Source organism: Microcaecilia unicolor, chromosome 1, assembly GCF_901765095.1.
Source record: "Microcaecilia unicolor chromosome 1, aMicUni1.1, whole genome shotgun sequence".
In the NCBI taxonomy this organism is placed as follows: Eukaryota; Metazoa; Chordata; class Amphibia; order Gymnophiona; family Siphonopidae; genus Microcaecilia; species Microcaecilia unicolor.
The window spans coordinates 527,253,489-527,280,622 of record NC_044031.1 but is presented as its reverse complement, the minus strand read 5'-3'; the positions used below and the strand labels follow the sequence as shown (position 1 = coordinate 527,280,622).

At 41.4% G+C, this 27,134-nt stretch overlaps 1 protein-coding gene across 1 annotated transcript in view; it reads left to right on the top strand.

Annotated features, from left to right (window-relative positions):
- Positions 1-27,134, top strand: part of SNX16 (sorting nexin 16) — a 72,227-nt gene that overhangs the window by 24,564 nt on the left and 20,529 nt on the right. The window contains exons 4-6 of the mRNA XM_030215995.1: positions 1,290-1,438; positions 13,170-13,239; positions 26,451-26,587. Of these exons, the coding sequence (XP_030071855.1) occupies positions 1,290-1,438; positions 13,170-13,239; positions 26,451-26,587 (356 nt within the window). The remainder of the gene's footprint in view (positions 1-1,289; positions 1,439-13,169; positions 13,240-26,450; positions 26,588-27,134) is intronic.

Below are 27,134 nucleotides of genomic sequence, written 5' to 3'. Positions count from 1 at the left end.
GTCTGCGAGCTGCAGTGGACTGCAGTCAAGCAGACAGATGGTCTCTGGTGGTGCTTCTGGCTGTTCCTTTGGCATTCTGTTCTTTTACTCTGAGCAATCTGTCTCCTGGGTTTGCCTTCAGGGAAAGAAAAACCCTGGTCTAATTTCCAAGAGGGGTCTTTTGCTGGAGAGTGTGTGACTGGAGATGAAGCAGAGGAGGAGGTGGATCAGCAAGCCCAGCTGATACTCCAAGGTATCATCCATAGACCAAACTATTAAAGAAGACGAAGAGAGCCATCTATATGGGGATCTGAAGAGTCGAAGAAGAAAGGAGTAGAGGTCAAGCATTGCTTTGCATCTGTGGTGCAACAGTGTGCCTTGAGTGGCGTCAGGAGGGACCCTGAATTCCAGGAGAGGAATTTCCAAGATTATACAGGGAAGGGTCAGAACCCCCCCGCCCCCCCCCCCCCCCGTTTTTATTTTTCTACTTCACTTGTATTCATCAATGACAAGGTGGACCCTGCATGAAACTTTGTGTAGCGTGAGCTGTGTAGGAAAGACTTACTTTGGAACACAAATAAGTAGATAAAGGTTTTGAAATGAAAGTATTCCCCACTACTTTGATATACAGAAACTGTTTTTTTGATTGTATAGATTCTAAGGGATTTAGTGATGCTATTTATGTGCTTGCACTAAACTTAGTACCTGGAGTACTTTTCTGAGTATCTGAATTGATCTCTTGTAATACAGGTCCCTTAAAAGACTGAGGGCTCCTACTACCACCTGCTCTTATTATGCTTATGTGCTTTGTTGCTTTTGTTCTAATACTTGAGGCCCAATGTGCTTCTTTTCAGTTTTGTCTCAGGATATGTTCCAGGTTCTATATTATGTTTGTTCCTGATATCATATAAGTAGTTGTGTCACGTCTTTGACCTAGATGCCTATACTGCCACTGAGCTAGATCTGTTCACACCCAACAACATAGTAATTCTTGATGTTGATTTTTATATTCTGTGCCAAATGTGCCACCAGTAGGAATTCTTGATGTTGACACAGCATTCAAATTCAAAAAGCTTCCCCATGATAAAAGGTTTGGAAAATTATTTGTAAACACTGAAGGCTTTAGCCATGATCTCTTCAGAGCCATGGAAATTCCCATCCTCTCTCCCCTTTTTGTTTTCGGTTAGTTTGCACAGCTTTTTTTTTTGGGGGGGGGGGGGCGATAGTTTATTTTGTATTTTTATTCATGCTTTTGAGTATTTCCTGTCCTCTTTCTAGAAAAATTGAACAGTCTTTTTAAACCCTTCCAGTTAAAGGAAATGTTTCCAGGCTTCCGACTGGCACTTCCTCCAAAGCGTTGGTTTAAAGACAACTACAACTTGGACTTTTTGGAAGACAGACAGCTGGGGCTTCAGGCGTTCTTGCAGAATCTGGTAGCACATAAGGACATTTCTAACTGGTATGTGATCCAAAGTATTAACACCAGATGGTTTTTGCATTTAAAAAAGGAAAAAAAAAGTTAACTTCTGGAGTTAGCCATTCTCCTTAGAAACAGATGCTGTGATCTCTTGATTATGCAAGTGATTAGTATATTACAGTACAGCTGCTTTACAAACTTCTCCATTCCCCCATCACAGACACTGTACAAAGTAGTGTTGAAATATGATCTTGTTTTAAATGGTTTAGGAGGTGCTGGCATACCAGGATAGTTAATCTTTGTCATTTCAGAAGTTTCAGGAAACACATGGTTCTTTTTTATTTGTTTTTTTTTTAAATATTAAATTGTATCCTAATGGTTATTGCAGTGGCCTGAGAACTATAAGAACCGGGTTCGATTCCCACTGCAGCTCCTTGTGACTCTGGGCAAGTCACTTAACCCTCCATTGCTTTAGGTACAAAATAAGTACCTGTAGATAATATGTAAAGTGCTAGAAAGGCGGTATATCAAAGCCCATTCCATTTCCCCTACGTACTTGATTTTCCTCAAATGCCTTTTGTAAGCGTTTAGAAGAAAAAGACAAAGTAATCCCACAAAAGTCCGCAAGCCAAGGAGTGAGAATGACCAAGGCGATGAGGCAAGAAAAGCTGAAGTTTTTTTATTACATATATTCACTTGGAATTTGCACATACAGAGCGATAAACATTCACTGGTGCATGGACTCTGCATGATCCATGTTTCGGCCTGTGTCTTTATCAGGAGTCCCTAAAAAATTAGCGGATTGCACTGTATGTGTGTGTATATATATATAGGGAAAGGGAAATGGGACTTGATATACCGCCTTTCTTTTTTTTTTTTTTTTTTTATTTTATATCCTTTATTAATATATTTCAACATTTCACTACACAATGTGAATATGCAATCAGCATTATACACAGGAAATTCATAATAAAGAAAAATAGTCTTTCCTATTCGTCCACAATTAAAAGAAATTAGGTTCCAAGAATACAGAAATCTAGAAAAAACAAAAAAAGTTTAAAGATAATAATAACGGTTGCTACCTCGGGTTACCGACCCTAGCCTGCTAATTAGGGAGGGCATATAACATTCATATCAACTCTAGCATCAAGAAATTCTTTTAACTGTTTTGGGTCTACAAACTGAAAATGTTTACCCTCAAGCAATAAGTTACATATACAAGGAAATCGTAATACAAAGTTTATTCCCAATGCCAACGCTCTAGGGCGCTGCTCCAAAAAAGCCCTGCGCCTCACTTGTGTAGGCTTTGAGAGATCAGGAAAGATACGGACCTTTGAGCCCAAAAACATGTTTTCTAAGTGTCTTAGGGAAAGTCTTAAAACAGCATTTTGATCAGGCTCCAGCACAAAAGTGACCAGCATAGTTGACCTGTGAGTAATGATTTCCAGTGAACTCTCTAGGAATTAAGTCAGATTCATTCCATCCCCCGCTAATGGGGGGGGGGGGGTTCCATCAACCCCCTTCGGGTTCCAGATGTAATAGGCCCGTGTTATGGGGGGGTAGCAAATCCTTATCCATTCCGAGAATATCTACCATATACTTTTTCACCATTTCCACAGGTGGAATTAAAGGAGATTTGGGAAAGTTAAGAAACCTAAGGTTAAGTCTCCTAGCCTGGTTCTCCAGGTATTCCATTCGTTTATACAGGAAATTATTGTCCTTAACCAACACAGTTTCTAAAGTTTCCATTTCTTGCAACTTTCACTTTCTCCAGTTTCAAGGATTGCTGTGCAGTCACTTGTGCTTGGAGTAGCGCAGCTTCAGAAAGAATTTTGATATCACCAGTATTTTCTTTTAATGTAGTTTGCATTGAGGTTTGAATGTTATAAACCATGTCCCACAGTGACGCTAATGTCACAGTTGCTTGTCTGACCACACCACTAGCAGCTGGGAGAGATTGAGATTGAGCCTCAGCACAAGACAATCTAGAAACAATATTCTGAGGTAATAAATATACCTCCTTTCTGAGGTTTTTTGCAACTACATTCAAAGCAGTTTACATATATTCAGGTACTTAATTTGTACCAGAGGCAATGGAGGGTTAAGTGACTTGCCCAGACTCAGAGTCACAAGGAGCTGCAGTGGGAATCAAACTCAGTTCCCCAGGATCAAAGTCCACTGCACTAACCACTAGGCTACTCCTCCACTACCACTAGGCTACTCCTCCACACATATACACAGTCCAATCCACTTAAGTGCAAGGGTCTGGGACCAAAGAAATGCATGCAGTTAACTGGAACGTACACTTAACCGGAACGTGCACTTAACCGTTGTGACCCAAAGAAGCTTGACATCTGATAAACATATGTACAGTACTGTTATATGTACAGTATACAGTTTCTGTTAACTGACGTTAGGCTTACTTGAAGTAATCAGTTATAGTCCTCTGTACACTATTGGGTCTGTGAGTTCCATAGACTGTCTGCAAGACGGTAAAAACTGTCATAGCACTGACGTCCAGTGGCCTCCAGATAGGCCTGCATGGTGTTGAGACTCTCCCCATTCCCCCATCACAGACATGAAATTTGACTGAGATTGACACCATCAGGAAGATGCACTAAAAAATCGTTAAAGCCCTTCCCGGTTCCCTTAGCGAATCGATAAGGAACGGGCATGCATCAAGGAAAAGGAATGCAAATGAGCTGCTCGTTGTAGCTCACTTGCATTCTCTATTCCATCGGTAACAGTCAGCCAGTCGGCAGGTAGAGCATGCCAAATACATCCAAAAAGGACATCAAGTGCTTGTGAGGAACTTTTACAAATTTTTTTTTTTTTTTAAGTTATGGCTCCTTCGCTGAGGACGTACTTGCTCTTACCGTACTTGCCAACAAGCTATTTGCGCTCCAGCTACAATCCTCCAGAGACGACAAAATCAGGTTAAGCTTCAGAACTTCACACGTACACGAGCAGACATAAGCCAGGAATATATGTAGCATCAACAAGGCTCTGCTCAGGAAGAACGTGGACGATGGACGTCCTCAACTGCAAGAAAAGTGCAGGAGAGCGCAGTTGAGGGCCATCTTCCACCCCTAGTTCTCTCTCAGCCAATCACAGCACGTTTAGCTGAGCTAAACAAGCTGTGATTGGCTGAGAGACCTCCAGGTCTCGCTTAGCTGAGCTAAACGCTCTGTGATTGGCTGAGAGAGACCTAGGGGTGGAAGATGGACGGGTTTCAAAAGATGTGGACGATGGACCTTCTCAACTGCGCTCTCCTGCACTTTTCTTGCAGTTGAGGAGGTCCATCGTCCACGTCTTCGATACCCGTCCATCTTCCGCCCCTAGGTCTCTCAGCCAATCACAGCGCATTTAGCTCAGCTGAGAGAGACCTGGAGGTCTCTCAGCCAATCACAGCGGGTTTAGCTTGTTACAAGAAATGATTTATCTTGTGGAAAAGAGCTCTAGAGCACTCGCTACTGTTTATAATTTAAGAGCAGGTGCTGTATTTATAGGTTTTAGGATATTAATTTCTCCACCAATCACCAAAGGTGATAATTGCAATAAATTAAATAAATTAAGTATATATAAAAGATACCATATACTCAGAACACAAAGAGACCGTATTTTTAGCTTCAAAAGGTTGATTTAATATACAGATGCACACGAGAGGTAGGTTTTTTAAAAGGATCTTAGAACAGATAATCTGTGCTGAAGTAAGGCAAAGTAGCAGGTCTAGATCAAAAGTTATGTTACTTACAAGTCCTTGTTACATAGTATGAACAGCATGAGGTAAGCACATGTTTGCAGGACAGGAGCAGGGCTTCTGCAGTGAGTGGATCTGAGTTGCTTGCAGCTGAAGAGAGAATCTTGGGGAAACAGCTTATGCTTTTATATCTTGCAAGCTGCAGGAGGATATGATCACAGAGTCCCAGCACCTGTTTCCTGGTTTGCACTGGATAACTTGCAAGGCATTATGGTTATTGTAGTCTGTTCACATGATCTGCATTATAGGTCTCTCCTTTCTGCAGATGTCCTGGCGTCCATTTGTCTAATAGTTGATGGGAGGGGCAGGTTTACCTTTGACAAGCAAATGTCTTGTTTATGGTTTCCCCTCTGAAGTCTTTGTTATCAATAGCTGGAGTTATGCCTTTTCCAGACTATCTGTCTGCTGGTGGAGATGTCTATGTGATTCTTCAAGTATCCACCTTAGTCATGCTTTTGTTCAGTCTTTTTAGGTGGGAGGGCAGAGAGTTTTATTTCTCTTTGAAACACAGTACCTTTTTGTCTCTGTTAAGTGTTTGTAATTAACTAGTCCTGCTATCAGAAGTCCCCAGGAAAAGGGGAAGGGGAGATGAAATTCAGGCTAGCTGATCTCAAAGCTGTATTTTTATATTGTTATATATGATCCAGCAAAATATCATGCTACATATTTCAATAATAAACTGATACCATTACAAGCTGAGCTAAACGCGCTGTGATTGGCTGAGAGACCTAGGGGTGGAAGATGGACCTCAACTGCTCTCTCCTGCAGTTTTCTTGCAGTTGAGGACGTCCATCATCCACGCTGTTCCTGAGCAGAACCTTGTTGATACTGCATATATTCCTGGCTTATGTCTGCTCGTGTACGTGTTTTCTGAAGCTTAACCTGATTCTCTCTTATTGTCTCTGGAGGATTGTAGCTGGAGCGCAAATATCCTGTTGGCAAGTACGGTATGAGCAAGTATGTCCTCAGCGAAGGTGCCATAACGTAAAAAAAAATTTTTTTTAAGTCCCTCACGAGCACTTGGGACACGCAGCTTGTTCTTCTTTTTTTTTTTTTTTAGATGGTGGTTAGGCACTTTCCCACTGGTCTCTAGGGTCCCGTTCACAGCAGCCCCAGCCTAACGAGAGGTGCAGACCTCCCGTTAGGTTGTCCACGGTAAGGGGAATCGGGAAAACGGTAGTGCATCTCATTATAATAGCCTGCAACAGTTGTGCAGCTCATTAGAATAGCCTTTGGATCATCTGCGTTCTGTTTTTGTTAGCTGCTACCGTCATCGGAAAATGGCTCGGAGAAGCCTTTAGTGCATGCCAGGGTTTACTTGCTCGTTAATGGCTCGTTAAGTTTAGTGCATCTGGCCCCATATTCTTTAGCAATAGATGTTTGACTTTGTTTTCTAATTTTTTAAGAACTTCTATTCGTTCAGCCAATGTTAGTCTTACAGTTCCGCCCTGATGACGACAATGATGACTCCAGTGTACACTCTAACAACATTCTTTCGCTTATTCTGCCTGTGGCAGTTAAAGGGGCGGTAAATTTGAAATCTCATTGATTGTCACGCGCCAGTCGGCTTCCATATTCCATGCGCGTGCTTATGCGGAGTCTTTCCTGCAGAGGAGCGGTCTTAAACCATGCATATAAGCGAATCTTGCACTTATCAGTGGTACGCTAAACAGAAGTTTGTCCCCATAGAAATTGATGGCGCCAAAAACGGGACTGAAGTACGGCATGCAGTTAAACAGAGCATGTGCTTATCCGACGTGCACTTAAATGGAGTGCATTGTATATATATGAACATTGGAGTGGAGGAGTGGCCTAGTGGTTAGGGTGGTGGACTTTGGTCCTGGGGATCTGAGGAACTGAGTTCGATTCCCACTTCAGGCACAGGCAGCTCCCTGTGACTCTGGGCAAGTCACTTAACCCTCCATTGCCCCATGTAAGTCGCATTGAGCCTGCCATGAGTGGGAAAGCGCGAGGTACAAATGTAACAAATAAAAAAACATTTAGTATGTGCTACTTTATACAAAAAAAAAACAATTAAAAACACAAACTTAAAAAAAACACAAAGCTGTGAGAAAAGATAAAGTAGTGATAAAATAAGTGATGCCATTAAAAAAGTGCTATGTGTACAGTGAGATATCCTGATAAAAACTCATGAAGAAAACAGAAATAAAGACTAAAAGGGGAGTAAAAAATACAGTGGAGGATGATGAGTAAATTGTGAAGGCAAAACTGCAAAAGTAGAGGCTGACAAATGTGCAAACCAATAGGGAGATATCAAAAACCAGTTTATTCAGAATATTCATATCAAGGACCCGACACGGTCCTCTGCCTCAGGGGGTCACAATCAACTTTCTCTGAGAAGAAGCTGATAGGCTTGAATAATTCCTTTATGTATGCAAGTTAATCCACAGAGAGAACAAAAGAACAGCCAACCGATCATTTGCTGATCGGTTGGCTGTTCTTTTGTTCTCTCTGTGGATTAACTTGCATACATAAAGAAATTATTCAAGCCTATCAGCTTCTTCTCAGAGAAAGTTGATTGTGACCCCTGAGGCAGGCGCTTTGGCGCCGAAGCACAGACCGTGTCGGGTCCTTGATATGAATATTCTGAATAAACTGGTTTTTTATATCATCTCCCTATTGGTTTGCGCATTTGTCAGCCTCTACTTTTGCTGTTTTGCTTTGACTTTCCGTGGAGGCTCCTCCTGTCTTCTTGGATTTGCTCTTCACCTCCAGGAGTAAATTGTGAAGTCATAAAAATGCATATGGTGAAATTACTCATGAATATGTGAAGTGCATTCATATGTTGGTGATGCTTATAATGCAAACAAAACCGTGAAGTGTGATTATATATCAGAAAAATATATATGCATAAAACACGCTATTAAACATATCAGGCATGTAGTCAAAAAAATAGGACAAGCAGCAACAGTGAAACTTGGCACAAGATTAAATATACTTTATCCAGCGTCTCTGGTAATGTAACAAAAGAAAGAAGGAGCAAAGCGTGGTAAAAAGGAACACCATAGAAACACTACATTAAAACAAACATAAACTATCTCAGAGTTTCAGAGTTCTTACCCAGGAGGACAAATGAGATAAACAAGATCACTATTATAATGAGTTAGACCAGCGATAAAACATACGGGAGCCATAAATTGTAGCAAGCAGCTATATGTTGTCAGTGTCAACAGTAGCTAGAAAAATCAACTTGAGAAAAAGAGAATATGTAGCACATACCTAAATGTTCATTTTATATATATATATAATATTATATTAAGGACTCCTGATGAAGGCACAGACCGTGTAGAGTCCACTCACCAGTAAATGTTTATCCATGTGAATATATATAATAAACACTTTTCAGTTTTGTAAGCATTTTCCATTTCCCAAATATACTTCTGCCTCTTCTCTCTTACACCTATGCAAATTCCCCTTCTGATGTTTATTTAGAAAAATATGTGTAATGCTATACTTGACAATCAGTTAAAGTGGTTTACAATATAACCCACAAAACAAAACATATGCAAATGACCTAACTATCAAAGATGGATGGAAGCACAGTAGGTGAAAAACACTGATCGTCAGTGGTGCAAAATTAAGTTGCACCACTGACTGAAAGTATTACATGGAGAAACAGGACCAAACATCTCATCCCAGCCTTACATAGCAACATGCACACCCACAAACATTCAAGCAAATTTCAGGCTCTTTGTCAAATGTAGTCTTTTCTTTATGCACAAACACACAAAGAGCCACCACCCATAATATTTGCCAAAAGATCGACCTCTTTTCTCTCACACGCGCACACATGCAGTTTCATACTCGTACAAACACATCCATCCCACGTATGTCCCTGTCATACAGGTATGCGCACAGTCTTAAAAATATGAAGAAAACTGGACTGATTTTTAAAAACAGGTGCTGTTTCTGAAATCACCTCATTCTATGGTCAGTCATCACAGGGTTTCTGTACTGTAATGTTCTGGCAACCCCATTTAATGTGTTACAGAATGGTACCAGCCTTTCCTTTGCAAAGGCACTGGTATGATTTTCAGCTTCATTTTATTTCTGACTTAAACGGAGCCTTTTTGGAGCTTGAGTTGTAGGATTGAAACTGGTACCAGTAATTCACCTCAAGTGTGGTAGGATAGAGATATGGATAAGGTAACTTCAGAATGATAAGCTTCTGATGGATATGGGATACCTTTGGGTCAGGGTAGTGCTGCTAGACGGTGGTTTTAAGTAAGGTAGTCTAGTGACTGAAAAAAACTTTGGTCATTTTACTACTCATTTAATCTTTCAATTGGTCTGCACCCATAGCATTAAAGATGCTTTACTCCCCTTATCTCTATATGACTCCAAATCATTCTCTGGCCCTGAATCCACATCTTCACTATATGTTTCCTTTTCCTCCCCCCCCCCCCCCCCCCCCCCCCCACCCCCAGTTGGCTTCCAGAGAAGCCCAGGAAGCCGGAGGACCTGGTCTTGGGTATGATAGCACAATGTGAGTGAGTACAAGGACAAAATCAGTATGTAACCACACAGTGAGCCATGTTATTCCCATGATCTCTCAGGGGGCAAAGCCAATGAGCATGTGCTTGCTCAGTCCCCACGTTTGTTCAAAAGCTGTTGCTGCTGCTACACCCAGATCCCTGTAGTCTCCCACAAGCCACTTCAGGAGAGAGAATTTTCTGGGGAGCACAATCTAGGAAGGGAGAAGGACATCTCTCTTCCCCCCCACCTTCGGGTAGGAGAAAATTCAGTGGGGGACCCATATATCTTTATTTCCCTAGAAGCTAATACTGTATTAATCCAGCCCTGGGAATTTGAGAGGAGGGTAAGGAAGGGAAAAGAAAAAAGGGAGACTGCTTCAGAATTAAGAGACTACTGGGGAAAGGGAGGATTGCAATTGAGAGGAAGGAAAAGGAGATACATGAGGGAGAGTAGACAGAAAATATGAAGTGGAAGAAAGGAAACACGTAAAGTATAAGAAAATGGGGAGGAAGAGAGGATGCGAAGAAATTAGAAAAGAGCAAAGAAAATACTGACATGTATGTAACAATGAAGTAACATTTAAAATTTGAAAGATTTCTAGCTTTTGTACTTATTAAACATATTGGAGAAAGTGTTGATTAATGCAGAAGTATCATCCCCTGAGCTTCTACAGGAATGGTTTGCCACACTGCAGTGACTGATATTTATTCATTTCATTCATTGATCATGAAGCTATAATCTGTTAGAGGAGCTCAGCTGAATCAGTCACATGGAAATACTTTTAAAACCAATAGGAGGAAATATTCTTTTACTCAACAAATAGTTAAGCTCTGGAACTCTTTGCCTGAGGATACGCTAACAGCAGTTAGCGTTCCTGTTTCTGTGTTTAAAAAAGGTTTGTTCCTGGTGGGAAAAGTCCATAGTCCGCTATTGAGACAGATGTGGGGAAGCACGATATGGAATGTTGCCACGATTTGGGTTTCTGGCAGGTACTTGTGACCTGGCTTGGCCACTGTTGGAAACAGAATACTGGGCTAGATGGACCATTGGTCTAACCCAGTATGGCTACTCTTATGTGTCTTAGCTGCTGCACCACAGAGGAAAATTTAAGCTATAAACTGCATAAAGTTTCCAGAGAGATAGCTGTGGTAGCCTGGAGTACTAAAATGGACAGAGGCTGATAGTGTCTCATAGAATAATCAATTTATTGAGTCATGAGCTTTTGAGAGCCAGTGTCTGCCTCAGTAAATTGTATGGGGCCACCAGCCTCTGTCACTTTGAATTTTAAATTGCATACCTACAAATATCTCTGCTTGTTTTGAAAAATAAAGGAATTTGCTTTTTGATTTTGGACACTGTAGCTGGTTCTGAATACAGATTATATAGAAGTATAATTGTTGGGTTTTCCACAGGAAGGGTCACAGGCTGAATCCCCATGTCAGTGAATTGAAGATGAACAAAAGTAGCATCGTTTTTGGCTGATCAGAGATGATGATTTTTTTTCCTCTGCTTTTTGGTTTCTGACATCAGTTTGTCCTTTTTGTCAGAAGTGAAAAGGTTGTGACCAATTTGTGTGTTAAGGAAAAATAAATTAGTATTCCTGTCCCTGTAAGAGACAAAGAGCTCATTGAGGTGTTAACTCCACCTCATAGAATTTCAGGAATACCCTGAATTTCTGAATTTTGGGGGGGCTTTTTCCCTGTAGTACACCACAGAGATTATGCATGTGGAAGGAAGAGAATACGTCCTTTCCGTTGAGTCTGTTGTTGCTCCTCTGTAGTTTGTCTTTGCTACCCCACAGTTGTGGGCAGGATAACATTTTATCAAACCCAACTGCCTCTTGAGCAGACTTAACATAGGTCTGACCCGTATGGCAATTCTTAAGGTCCATCTAGCCCAGCATAGTGGCCAATCTTGGTTACAAGTACCAGGCAGAATTTAAAAAATTAGCAAGATGCCATGTACTGACACCCAGGGAAAAGCTGTGGTTTCAGATCTGCCTTGACAGTTTATGAGCTTTTCTTCCAGAAGTTTGTCAGAACTTTTTAATCCAGCTACACTGTACTGATACGGGCTTATGATTTCTAGCACGATTGGGATATGATGCATGTGGTTCTCTGTTTAGATTTAGTTCATATCTTTTTTTCATTGATAGCCCAGGGAAAGTTGTCTGCCTTCATTTTCTGTTTCTGTGTTATGGAAAAACCTTTACATGTCTCCAAAAGGCTTAGTCTTTTTTACCTGCAGCAATAAGAGACAGAATGACCTACCCAAGGTCACCAACAGGAGGGAAAGCAATATCTTGTGGGGTTTACGGAAGAGGCAATGTAATTATTACAAGGATTTGTAATGTACAAATGACAACCTTACAAAAGTAGCACAGTACATGATTTTCATTAATAGTGAGCTGTGCAGCTCTTGCACAAAAGAGCATAGCCTCTATTTTTACATATGACTTCGTGGTAGTGGTATAGATTTCATGGTAAGGAATCATTCTGGGCTCTACTGGTGTTTTTGTCTGTCTCACCATATAAAATATGCATACTCCTGCTGCATATTAAATCCGTCTGGCCGAGTTAATTGTATACTTCCTTTTTTCAAAGATTGTGGCTGAAAAACACACAGCTTTTGGCTGCACATCTTTGTGTGCAGTAAAACATTTATCTACTTAGGATGATTGGGAGGCATCCTTGAAGGGTGATTTTAAAATCTGTATAGAGAGCACTGATATTCAAGGCATTTCAGATAACTTTATTCATGTTAATACAATAAAAGAGCTATTATAATGTAAATGACTAATTTAAATTGTTAAGCAACAGTGTGCATAGGTTGTTTTATCTGTTTGGCAGCATTTTAGCCAAGGTTTCATGTTTGAACACAGTAACTACAATAGTCTTTAAGGCACTATTTATGATCTCTGTGCCTTAGTACTTTGCTAGGTAAAACTGTATAGCTAGATTTTAATATCAATATTAGCATTTATTGGCTGAAAAAAAACACTGGGAATATAAATTAGTACTCTTCTGTTAGATTAATTTAATATATTCCTTGGCTTGCTTTGGAGGCCAGTGCTCCTTTCCCTGGGTTGGAGCAAAATGAGCAAAAGGTGACCTTTACCAGAAAATTATTTTTAAACATTACAATGAGAGTCTGAATGGGAAACTGGGGTAGTGATGGGACAAGGTAATGTGAGAACAATCACACAAGTATATAGTGAGGAACATGAAGTGCATCTCTTAGGAGGGGGAGGAATTAATCTTGCAACAGAATGTGGAAGGTAGGAACCATTTGCAGCATCTTCTAATGGGACTGAGTAGGTGATAGAGTAGGTAACTGAATAACTTCGGATTTCTCATGTTGTGAGAAGAAGGAATTGTTCTCTTAAGAGAGGCAGTCTATGCTGTTATGGTAGGTAATTGTACATTTTTCTTATTCTCTTCAGGCTAAAAAAAAAAATTACCTTATCTGGTGAGTGTCATTGATTCTTAGCCCATTTTCTTTTTGTATTTTTATAAGCCTGCCTGTGAGAGAATTCCTTTGCCTGGATGATCCACCAGGTCCGTTTGATAGCCTAGAAGAGAGCAGGGTAAGTGACATGTAATTTACTCACATAGAAAGAAAAAGATCATATATCAAAGGAGATTGAGCTAGTCTTCTGGCCTCCATGAAGTATTTACTGAATAGAGAGCCACCTTACCAAGACTGTCAGCTCTCCTCACAAGTTAATAAGTCTTGCATTTTAGTTTCTAAGGAAAAACGAGCAGTGTGGCTCATTCAGGAATTTAAGGTGGTTATCGATTTGCATCTAGAATAATTTGTAGTCTGTTTCGTTCCACCATAATAAATTACTCCTAGGAAAGCCTGTATTTTATGCATAAACGTACAGGAAAATTGGCCCCTTTGCAAGAGCCTGGAGGCACCAGTCACTGAGAAAGAAAACATTTCCCCTCTCTAGAATACTAACTCTGTCTCTAAAGAGCTTAACTTGTAATATGACTAATGGAAAATGAAACCTAAGAAGTGTTTTCCAAAACTAGTTATTGAAGGGTTGAAGGTGGTCTTCTTTGTGGTGTTTTTACTATAATGGTAGTAGACACTTTAGTTTCATTGTACACTTTCTTCCCCTTTGCCTTCCTCTTTGCCTGTTCTTTGGTGTGAGACTTGGCATCCCCTGAGACTGAGCAGTTAGTCATATTGCTTGGTAGCAGGGTTTGTGCCAGCCCTGCAGGGTGCCAGGGGATGACTGAAAAAGCAGGTTGTGGCACATAACTGCACCATGAAGTGAGAGATGATTACAGAAACAGGTCGCTTTCCTCCCCCAAGAGTGACGTTCACAAGAGGAATGAGTGATCCCTTGAAGGTTTCCCTGCTGCTCCTAGAATCCTTTCTATGTTTACAATGTGGTACAGTTCTGTGCTTCTACTCTTGTCTAAGTTTAAGTGAGCAGTTTAAGATTAATTAAATCATAAGTGTTTTTCAGCCTTTTCTTGATCAGAGCAGGAATATATGCATATTCCCCTTAGAAAAAGCAAGATTGAACAATGTCCAAATGCTGTTCTTGCTGAGCCAGTGGTGGAGAGGAAAATGAGAATTGATGATAATAGTATATTCAACACTGAACCTGTTAGGATCCCACAGATTGAGGCCTTCCTTTTAGTACTAATGCTGTTGACCAGTTGAAAACATTGATTCCATGCTTCAGAATTGTTTAGGACAGGCCAGTAGTTTCCAAACCTGGTCCTAGAGGCACCCCAGGCAGTCAGGTTTTTAGGATATCCACTTTGAATATTCATGAGAGATTTGTATGCAGTGGAGGCAGTGCATGCAAATCTCTCATGAATATTTATTGTGGATATCCTAAAACCTTGACTGGCTGGGGTGCCTGCAGGACCAGATTTAGGAACCACTGGAACAGGCCTTTGGGTTTGGGACAGTGTTCCCTCTAAGGTAAATGATCGCTCATACCAATGGGGAGCATTGCTCTCTTCCAGTCAATGTTCGCTCACTGATGGAGCACTCTGAGCAGAGTATTTTTTTTCTTTGTTTTATTTTTTTTTTTTTTAATGCTTCTGGCTTGCTAATTCTGTACTGTTCTCTGTAGTAAACAAGTGAATTTATTTATATTTCGGTAAAATGAAGATCAACTCTCAGTTTCAATTTAAGCAAGGTCCTCTGGATGAGCCTTTGCAATGGCATTCTTTCTCACCTGCAGTGAAAACATGGAGGCATCGGCCCCAAGAAGTTATGGTGCTGGGCTCATGTCGTCCAGTTACGTTTGTCAGATATCCCTGTCCAATTATTGCCAGCTTCAAGACGGTTATAATGCGGCATCACAGATGACGCAGACACATTCTTCAGAGACCAGTCAGGAGCATAATCATGTTCACACAGGTAGTCCTTTGGTGGCAGGAACATCACATGCATCCACTATGATGCCTGGACTGCCTGTAGCCATAGTAGAGGCACAATACCCTTCCTCGGATGTTGCTGAATGTACTAATAGTTAACTCTTCCTATATACGATTCCCTAATATGTTTGTTCCACATGAACCTTATTCTACCATAACATCACTGTGTAACTGTTTATACCGGAATTGGCGAACGCCTTTATGGTACTATGTAAGCCACATTTGTTTTAAAACTATTATACTTTGGATTTCTTTTGCTGAAGTGCACTAAACAGCTAGTGTATTTCTCCCTTTTAGGTCCCTCTTGTCCACTACCCTCACTGTCTCTAGATGCCTCTCTTCTCTTTATATACGCTCCTTAGATAGCTCGGGGGATGTCCCCCCCTCCCCCTCCCTCCACCCCTATTTTTTGGCTGTTGTGCTATTTTCTGCTTCCCCCAGCCCCACCCCTTTTGGCAGTGGGGGGGGGGGGGGAGGTGGTTCTGTTCTGAGGTATACCACAGCTACTTTAGGGCCTGATTTACTAAGGCTGTTTTCACATTCCATGTCCAAGGGCCTGTAATGCACCTCTACAGCCACTGGCAGAAATACAGTAAGCAGTTCCTCTCCCAACCCAATTTTTTTTTCTCTCTCCCCCCCCCCCCCCCCCCCCACGCGCACACACACACACACACTTTGTTTCCCAGTCTTGCTCTGTCTCTCCACCATCTTTACCTATTCTTTTTTTTTAGCCCATTTCTGCCCTATTCCACCATCTCTCTCCTCCCTTAAAGCAGCCACCTCCAGCTCTTATCCCAATCCTCATCTCCACCTCATCTAACCCTCACCACCTAGCAAGCCAGTCATCCAGCACCCATTTTTGCCCCAGTAAGCCAATCAGCCATCACTGACTCCTACTCCAGGGAGCCATTCAGCCTCATCCTTTTGTCCATAGGAGCCAGCTCTGGAGGTGCTTAAGCACCCCCAATATTGAGAAAATTCCTTGAAATGTGTCCAGAGAGGTGTTATTTCCATTGGGCTTAACACCCACAATAATTTTGAAAAGTTGACTCATGCTTTTGTCATCTTGCTGTCTGCAAAAGCATGAACTTTCTCTTTCTTGCTGTCACAGAACTAGGAACATTTCTCTTCACTTAACAGCTATGAATGAGTCTGAGCTGCCTGGGTCAGGAATATGGTCTGCAGTTCTCAAATTTCAGAGTATGAGAATTCCTGCTTTACACAGTAAACTAGGGCAGACAAATCTTAGGTGACAGAAGGAAATTTCTAGCGCTGCGTAACCCTAGTAGCGCTTTAGAAATGTTAGTTAGTAGTAGTAGTAGTTGCTATGGCTTAGAGATTTGAATGTAATTATTCAACTTTGCATCTCTGAGGTCAGTAAATTACAATCAGGTAGAGCTGGTAGTTTCCAGCTTGTCAGCTTACAACCTGTTTGTACCTGAGGTAACGGAAGGAGAAGTAACTTGTCCAAAATCACATGATGCATCACTGGGGGGAAGTGGAAGTTGAACACTGGCTTCTTTGTTTCTCAGTCTGATGCTTTAACTATTAGGCAGCTACTATTCCCGTGCTGTGAGGGATATTTGGGAGGACTGACTGGTTTGAAGGGTGGGGGGGGGGGGGGGTGGTCATTGATGTCTTGTGAGGGGGTGAAATCTGGGGAAAGGAGGGAGGCTGAGAGACTTGCAAATGGTACATGTTGGGGTATGGGCTGACTGGCATACTGGGAGGAGGATGATCAAAGGCAAACGCTGGCAGTAGAAGCCATTAGCGCTGGACTAGCACCCTTGTTTGCCTGCGCCCCAGGATTAGAGCCGGTGAGCACATGTAGTTTATAGTTTATTAAGATGTACTATACCGCTTAAACTGAATTCAGAGCAAAGCGGTTTACAGATCTAATGTACAGCAAGAAAGGAACTCTATAAATTTACAGGAAAGAAACACAAGCACTACCAAGAGATGTAACAACGAGTTCGCCAGCTCTGAACGCATGCTAAACAGGGACATTTAGTATTCCTCCCCAGTGCTTAATGGAGTACCAAACAAGGGTGCTGCTCCCACGGCAAACCTTACACCAGTTCGGAGCTGGTGTAAGGTTCGGGAGGGGTCTAAAGGTCCACTGGACCTCCAGCTCCGTTCGGGAGGGGACTAAAGGTCCATTCCCCCATCTCCTCAACTTCAGTAGTAACAGTGGGAGGGTGGGTGGAGTTCTTATCTTCTGGTGCCTAAAGTTTGGGGCTAAATTAACAGAAAATTTGTCAGTCTAAATGTAGGAGATTATTTACTTGAATAGGAAACTTTATGAACAAATAAAAGCATTTTATAACAAATGCAGAAAAGAACAGGGATCCTGTGAAGATCAGCAATGAGCTGTGTCACATAGTCATACTTACCTGCACCAAAAAGCAACTTGGCAGCTGTAAATCAAATTATTATTCCTTAAACCACAAAATTTTAGGGGCAGGGAACAACTGGAAACAGGGAGAAGGGACTGTTTCAGAGAACAGGAAGAGCAAGCATTATTTTGTGGTAGAAGCAGTGGTGGAAGGGTGGGGAGGTGTCTGAAGAATATTAGCCTGGGGACAAACGGCATGAGGTGGTGAGAGGAAAGGTCCAAGAAGCAGTGGTTGGAAGCACTTAGCTAGCACCAGCCAGTGCCGGATATACATATAAGCTCGACAGGCCCCTTGTAGCGTGTTTTACTTTAATAGTGATTAATACAAATGTTTATCTTTAATGTAGCAGTTTATTCTTACTCTTTCACAAGCATGGAAAACTATTAAACCTAAAATGTACTTCTTACTTAATCAAGCAAGGGCTGTTAAATATAACAGTTTTGGGGCCACCATAACACACAAATCTTGCTCTGGCACCAGCTCTGCTTTCTGGTGAACACTGTAAATCTGACTGCAGACCAAACAGCAACCTGAATATAATATGTAAACCGCTTTGTTGGTACCACAGAAAGGCAGTATATCCAATCCATTACCCTTTACCTGCACAGAACGTGTTCATACTGAGGCTTAGAAAGTTATTTACAAAATAAAACCACCAAAAAGAAAAGAAAATAGTGGAACTTCTACTGAATTAATGAGCAAAATATGTGCAGATAGTACTTTCTTTTAATGGTTCTCCTGCTAAAGACCAGTATTGTTCCATCTTATCAGTCTGGTAACTGCAAGCCAGTTGCTGTCTATCTCCCCACTATATCTAATCAGAATCTGCCATTCTCTTCTCTCCCTCCACACTTGTCTAGTAGTGCTTAATACATGGACCTGCACTGAACAGACTTTGTTTCTGTATATGTAGTTTTAAATAAATCTAAATACCCTCTCTCTTTTTGTAATTTCTCTTTCCAGACATCCATTTTGTTGTAATGTGCCTTGGATAAAGGCAGAAAACAAATAATCACCTCTTTTCTTTTACCATAATGCTGCTACTCTTAACCGGATGCTCTTGTTTTTCTTCTGTTCTCATGTTCAGCTCAATGTGAAGTTCCTCACTTTGGATTACTCTAGTTGTGCCCTCTGTGCTGATTTTTTTTTTTTAATCTACCTGTACATCATGGAGAAAACAAATGCCCTTTTGATCTCCTTGCTATATGTTTCTAGTCACTTTGCTCTTAAATTTGTGTGCAGTCGCAAACTTTTTCAGAAGAGCTGTTATTTCAGTAGTTACCACATATGTTCGTACACAGTAAATCTGATAGCAAAACCAATATGCTGATTTGTAAAAGAGAATGTACAGAATAAAAAATCATGCCAGTAAGCCTACTAACACGTATCCCCTACCTAAAGACTACCTTCACCTCTGCCTGCTGTCCCATTTTGTCCAGAATGTTTTCTGTGTTGCACTCCCCACCTCAATTCTCTGCCACTTCCTGAACAACATGTCACTCAGTCAAGCCTCCTACAGCCTGCACCTTCTCCTGCATTGACCTTCCTCTTTCGTCTCCTCTAGCAGACCATCTTCTACTGATATCTTAGATCATATTCTGTATTGGGGCCCCATTAGTTGTTAAATTCATGCGAGACATGGCTACGTAGCTGAAAAAGAATGCATATCTCTTGACATTCTAGTTACTTTTCTGCATCTATTTAAAAAAAAAGTGCATTGTGGACTGGTCTGGAGGGACTAGAGGAAAGAAAATTGGCAGGTAAGATCAAATTTTTCCTTCCTTATCTTCCCTCCAGACCAGTCAGATGCTTGGGACATACCAAAGCAGTGATCATCTAGGGGGGGAACTTTAAAACAATACAGGAATGTAAGACCTTTGAAGTCAAAATGATTAAATATTTTGACACCCACCAGACAGGACTTAACAAAGATCTGGGTTTTCTAGCCCATTACAAAGCATAAAATTGTATTGCCTTGTAAATTGTATTGCTCTCCTGTCTCCCTCTCACCTATCCACTCATCCCCTGTCTCCATGCATATAGACTGTCACTGAAATGCTTTGATGTTTCACTCATATATACTATCATCTACCAACTTTTGATTAATTCCAAACTGACGAAGAAGGGCAACCTTCGAAAGCTAATCAAGAAATGTATGAAGTTATGTCCAATAAAAAAGGTATCATCATATTTTCTTTTCCATGTTTTATTTTGTTTTATTTCTATTGATTACCTAATTAGCAGGTCTAAGAGAAAAAAAGTTTGAAGAGGGGGATGGGGAAGGGAGACATAATTTCAAATGTGAAAGAGTGGGAATTCAATGCAAAACACTAGGAAATGGAATCTCAGAGCTGCCAAGTAGGGATCCTAGCTTGCACCACTTCTTTTTTTGGAAGGATATTCTATTCAATTTTATTCCACTGAATCATTCATTGTCTTGTCCCAATATCAACAGAAACCAAAAATAGTTGAGGCAAGAATGGAGAGAGCTTGTCTCTTTTCTCACGAGCTTGGTCTGAGTAATAGAACAGTTACCTCTAGGTAGTCACGTTGGCACCACTAACCCAATGCTACAGTTGACCAGTCCTCAGCTGTAGGACTTGCAGTTTTTCCACACATGGCCCTTCAGTCAAATGTTATTGTCCGTGACTACTCACAGTAGTTCTCTGTATTGTTGACCACCTGACTCCTTTCTCTGTGTTCAGTATCACTGAATCTGTTCATGTATGCTTCTACTTACATCTTTCTGAATCACTTGTATAGTTTCTTAATCTTAGTTGTTGCCCCATCTTGACTCACCCACTGTCAGATTTCTGAGGGCTCTGTTCTGTGTTTGAATTTTTTTTTTTTTAATTTTCAAAGAAAACAAAATAGAAACAAAACTGGAAGAGTCGATGTGAGGAAAAGTAGCCATATAATCATACAGCTTCATATTTAATAGGTACTCAAGAAAAGACATGTGGAAGGAGAACTGCAGATATCAGGGGAAAGTTTACAATACAATACCCTACTGTATTGGTCCACAGAAAAACAAAAATGCATAGATAACAAAATATAGAGCTATCGGAGAATCAGGAAATTACACAGCTTACTAACTTTGATGCAAGGACTCCTGGTGCTTTATCAGTGACTCTAGGTGAATGGGGTCAAAAAATACAAAGTCCTTAGCCTGATATCTAATCAAACATCATCAAGACAAAGGACATACCTAGAGCTAACGCCCAAGGGTGCAGCTGAAGGAGTTTCCTCCTCACCTCCTGAGTCATAGGAGAAACATAAGAAAATCTGTGTATTTTGAAAGTGAAAACTACCTGAATTCTGTCTTTAACAACAACAAAAAAAAATCTGAGGGATTCATAAAGGTGGTGACCACTGTATCCCTGTAGGCTGCCTCCTGATTAGAAGTCTCTAGATTGTCAGTTCCCCCATTTCCACCAGGAGTGAAGATCTTCGTAATTGAACCTGGAATATAAAATGTTCTCTCCGTCCCAAGTAGAGAATCAGGGTTCCAATGTAAATTATCAGAATATTGTTCCAGCATTTCTTGGGCTAACAACATAGAACAGTAGGAAAAGTTCAAAAATTGGGAATTATTAGCTCTTTTGAGTATTGTCCAGGTTTTACAATTTATTAGCAAGCAATGTTTTGCCCTTCCGTAGAGTTCTGTTAATGCTTGCAGCTTTGTCCTCTTAATCTGATAATCAGTGGGCCTCCCATGTTGACCCGTCTGCAACTTCATTTACAGACAGCCAGACAAAGCAGCCTCAGTTTTTGACAATTTGGTGTATTTCAAGATCAATAACCTCTCTTGGAGGATTTAGGGGAAGGGGTTCCTCGAAACCTGAGCAACCACCAAAGGCCACTGATTTTAAAATAGATTTATTAAGACTTGTTAATTACCACAGAGGAAGTCTCATTTGGGGCAAAGGAGGAATCAACTCTTATGGCTACTCCTGAGACTTGATGATCTCAGGTTTTCCTGATTGAAACACGGTCTCTTCCCAAAGTACTTAAATTATTAAAAATAGCTGGTGGTTAGTGCAGTGAGCAGAGGACAGGACCAAACTCAGACACTGTGTACAAAAGAAAGAAGTAGGGGGTAGACCAAATGTATATCCAAGCAGCAGGTTTATTCAAAAATCAGTTTCAAAGACTCGACTCAGTCCTGCATTTCTTTTCAGCGCTAGCTGCACCTGCTTCAGGATTCACAAAGTATCTCGGCCACTGTACATTGGCTAGAGAATCCAAAGCATCAAATTGTAACCCAATAAAATCTCGCAAAGACAGCAAGTGCAAAACCAAATGCGTGTCGACCAAGGACACCTCCTTCAGCTGAGATTCCACAATCTTCCCCACGTTCTGATCTGGATGACATTCCAATTATTGCAAAGGAATCATGACTTATCCTAATCATCTGTCCCACAGGGTTCTAATTCTCTGTTTCTCTCCTTCTTACCCATCCTCTTCTATTCCAGAATAACAAGATGTAAGAACAGTATCTTAAATTTAGAAGAGAAGGGAGGGAAGCACTTTGATATTCCTGCACCATCCCTAATAAATTGCTCTCCCTGCATCATCTTATTCACACATTGAGACTCCAAAGCTCTGCATGTCTCTTGGCTCCAATATGTGGAACAGGGAATTTCTGAGCTGCTAGAACGTCCCTCCCTCCCACACTTTCCTTTATCATAGTGCCCACATGTACCAAGATAACTTGCTCCTCAGCACGATCTAAAATCCTATCTAGTGAGATCTGCCACCTATGCACCAGGCAGGCAAGTGACCAACTGATACTCATGCCCACCAGTCAAGTTAAATATTCTGAATTGCCTTAAAATTATGGAAAGCATTTTAATTTCATATCCTCATTTGATGACATGAGCAGTTGATGCCATGCTCAGTGGGCTTTGTTATTCAAGAGATTAAGGTACAGTGAGATGGTGACATTTTTATCTGTTTACCTGTACGGTTTATATTCCTTTCAATATGATACTTGTTTGCCTCTTGTAAGTAATTCTTATCTTTCACAGAACAAAGCGTTGTTTGATATGCCGCCCATCATTAGTAAATCTAAGTGGTTTACAAACTATATCTATTAAAAATAAGGGATATGACTAGGAGCACACAATAGGACCTAGATTACAATTGCAGCATAACAAAATATAAACAAAAAACATTCCAAAAAATTAACTAGAGTCAAACGATATTAGGACAGGTGAATAGTCTCGCAAAAACAAAAGGACAGTGAACAAAAATGGATATTACTACTAGAATCACCACAAAATATAGGCAACCAAGCTGGTTCACCCAGAATGGAACATAAGATCAAAATAATGTTTTCAGTGATGCTTTAAAATGCTAGAATAACCGCTCAGCCGAGGCATTTCTAGGTTGTTGAGGCACTGCCCTTTCAACAGGGCTCAGAGAAACCACTTCAACACTGTTGCTGGTAGTCAGCTCCACTGAGCCAGCAGCAACAGTGATGCTAGCAGAAGCCCCAAAACATGAAAGCCCTCGAGCATAGTCTATCAAACAGCAGGGGTTGACACAGCTGCAGGGGGAGGTATCCAAATCTTCCCCTTCCTCTTGCCCATTCCAAGACTAGGAAAGATGACATTCAACACATATTTAAAAACAAAAAAAAAAAAACACCAGATATCTCAGAGCTGCCACAGGTAAAATAGGAGGCCTTAATCAGTCTCCCGTTATTGTAAGGTCCTCTTGCAATTTTTAAACAGTCTTCCTGTGATATAATAACTTTGTATCATCAGAAAATTTACTTACCTCACCAGTTATTACCATCTCTAGATCATTTATAAATATGTTTAAAAGCAGTGGTCCCAATACAGATCCCCTTGGAACCACACTGTCTACCATTCTCCATTGAGAATACTGACCATTTAACCTTACTTTCTGTATTCTATCTTTTGGCCAGTTCTTAATCCAGAATAGGACATTACCTGCTATCCCATGACTTTTAATTTCCTCAGGAGTCGTTGATGAGGTACTTTGGCATTACTTTTGAAAATCCTTTTGAAAATGCAGATACACAATATCAACCAGCTCAATTTCATCCATATGCTTATTCACCCCTTCAAAGAAATGTAGTAGATTGGTGAGGCAAGATTTTGTTCTTTGTAATAGTCTTTTGCCCAGCACCGATGTCAGGCTTACTGGTATGTAATTTCCCAGATCACCTCTGGACGCCTTTTTAAAGAATTGGTGTTATATTGGCCACCCTCCAATCTTGGGGTACTGTTCTTAAAGGGAAAAAATGAAGACCAGCATGTTTTGTTGTGTTTGACCCATTCATTACCTTGTCTTCAGCTTGTTGAGAGAGTGTCAGGATTCTTGCACTATGAGCACTTATTCACAACTACCTGGGAATTTTCCTCTATTTTAAACAGACCAGCCCCTTCTCCTATTGCTCTTAGGGCCAGATAAACTAAACTAAGCGAGCCTTTAACTAGCAAGTTTTTAACCCTGGCATGTACTAAAGCCCAATTTCCGATAACGGTAGCAGCAAACAAAAACGGAATGCAGATGAGCAAATTGTGTAGAAACCCTATTGAAATGAGATGAACTAAGGTTTTCCGCTTGCCCTAATGCTGGAAAACTCTGGGAAAGCTAATGAGAGGTCTGTACCTCTCGTTGGGACTGCCCGGCTTCAAAAACAATGTGAAAAAAAAATCGGGAGGAGGCAAAAACACTCGTCAGGAGCGTCCTTTATGGACGGCCTTGCCCCCCCCCCCCCCCCCCCCCCCCGCCCGAGGTCGCCGCTGCTCCCCGCTCCCACCTGCATTAAAATCGTGACTTTTTTAAGGCAGCCCCGGCCCCCCCTCCCTCGCTTTCTCCTTTTTAGAAAAAACAGCTCCCGCCATCCTCCGCCCTCGTGCCCCGCCCCCCTGAGGTCGTTGTCGCCGCTCCACCCCTCCACTGGGCCCCCCTCCGTGAAACCGGGCCCGTGCAGCGCCTCTCACATCTGTGAAGGCGCTGCATGGGCAAGAACAGCTGATCGCCTCCTCCGACGTCACTCCATTCCTCCTGGGCCCGCCCTCATCTGACATTTATTTATTTATTGCATTTGTATCCCACATTTTCCCACCTTTTTGCGGGCTCAGTGTGGCTTACAATACGATATGAAAGATGGAAATATAATTGTTACAACTTGGTTATGGATTACATTGTGAAGAGTTATACAAGACAATCAAAGTGTTGTTAGGGAATATAAACACTGGAACCAAACCTTGAAACATTGGAAGGAGACAGCGGGAGGTTAAAAGGGCATTATGTATGGTATACATATTTCTGTGAGTAAAGGTATGAGTGAGGTGAGACTACGGGGGATGAGAGTTCAGAAGTGGATGTATTGATGCATTAGTGAACAGTGAGTGTGGACTTTATGTGTTTTGCTTCTTTCCATAGATGTTTTCAAAAAGATGGGTCTTCAATAGTTTGCGGAAGGAGGTTTGCTCGTGGATCGTTCTCAGGTTGCGCGGCAGTGCATTCCAGAACTGCGTGCCCACGTGAGAAAAGGCTGACGCGTGTAGCGTCTTGTATTTTACGCCCTTGCAATTAGGGAAGTGGAGGTTGAGGAAGGTTCGGGATGATCTTTTGGCGTTTCTGGGTGGTAGGTCTATTAACTCAGACATGTAGGCTGGAGCTTCGCCGTGAATGATTTTGTGGATTAATGTGCATACTTTAAAAGTAATGCGTTCCTTGAGTGGAAGCCAGTGTAGCTTCTCTCGTAAGGGTTTTGCACTTTCATATTTTGGTTTTCCGAAGATGAGTCTGGCTGCTGTATTCTGGGCTGTTTGAAGTTTCCTCAGTATTTGCAACCTGCGTATAGTGAGTTGCAGTAATCCAGATGGCTTAATATGAGGGATTGCACTAGGCAGCGAAAGACGGATCTTGGGAAGAATGGTCTTATTCTTTTCAGTTTCCACATGCAGTAGAACATCGTTTGGTTGTATTGTTTGCATGAGTTCGAGTGTTAAGTGGCGGTCGATAGTGACTCCAAGGATTTTTAGCGTTTCTGAGATTGGAAGGTTTAATTTTGGTGTGTTTATGGCGGTAAATTCGTTCGTGTTGTATTGGGAGGTGAGTATCAGGCATTGAGTTTTTTCTGCATTTAATTTCAGACGAAATGCATTTGCCCATGTGTTCATGATGTGTAGACTTTGATTTTGTTATAGATTTCTTTGATGTCCTGTTTGAAAGGGATGTATATTGTTACATCATCGGCGTATATATATAGGTTGAGGTTATGGTTTGATAGGAGTTTTGCCAAAGGGATCATCATTAGGTTGAAAATGGTTGGTGAGAGGGGTGATCCTTGTGGTACTCCACATTCAGGTGTCCATGCATTAGATGTGGTTGAATTTGATGTAACTTGATACGAACGCTGTGTTAGGAACCCCTTGAACCAGTTCAGGACATTTCCTCCAACATAAGTAACCTACGTAGGTTACTTACATCAGACGATGGCGGGCCCAGGAGGAACAGAGGGACGGAGGAGGCGATCAGCTGTTCTTGCCCGTGCAGCGCCTCTCACTTCTATGTGAAGGCGCTGCATGGGCAAGAACAGCTGATAGCCTCCTCCGACGTCCCTCCGTTCCTCTGGCCTCCAGGTATCTTCCTCCTCCCCCCACCCCCCTTTGCGAGCACACAGCACTGCCACCAGACCACACTGAGGGCAACTTTTAAAATGGATACTGCCTAGAACGTCCATATTCAAGTTTAGAGTGCACATTCCTGTCTCCATGGAAAGCCCACAGAGGCCTGTGCACACAATAGTAACTTGTGTTTTCTAGAGATTTGGAATACCTGTTAATTGCTCTACTAGCTAGATTCAAAGATTGACAGAGGCCATTTAGGAACTTGTGAGGATATAACCTGGATTCAGTTGCAGATGAGTGCTGTGGAATGAGAAGTGTTTGAGTACTGCTACAACCAATATATTTTTAACCAATATATTTTTGTTTTCCTTTCAGGCTTTTTGTGAGACCCTGGAAGAAACAAATTACAGGCTGCAGAGGGATATTGTTGAAAAACAAAAGGAAGTGGAAACACTAAAAAAATTACTAGATGAGAAACAACTTCAAATAGATGCTTTGGAAAACAGAATTCGGTATGTGGGTGTGGAGCAGAAGTGTATTAATGGGTTGTGTCCTTTTTCTTTTAGGAAGCATTACTGGATCAAAGCTGTAACTTAAGGCTCCTTTTAGAAAGTGGCGCTACCAATTTAGCGGCACATTGAATGCGAAGAAGTCATTTCAGTTCCCATAGGCTGCTTCACGTTCAGCACATGCTAATCAATAGCACCACTTTGTAAAAGGAGTCCTTAGGATTATGGGGGATGTGGGGGGGGGGGGGTCCAAATGCTACAGTAACTTCAGAGCTTTGCAGTGCAGTCATCTTTTTGAGAGACATCCATGCTGACTGAATAATCATGTTGAGGTACTTCTTTAAATGGTGACTATCAAATGGCCTCAAACCAAGTAATCTTAGGTTTGAAATTTATTTATTAATTGACCAGAACAGGCTGAATGATACACAGAGGGTTTTATGTTCCCAAAACAACTCAGCTGGACTCTTGTATTTTGGGCATCTAAAATGCCTAAATTTGTCTCCTGTTTTCAGCCAGATCAAGAAGCCTAATTGAGATACTTAGTGCT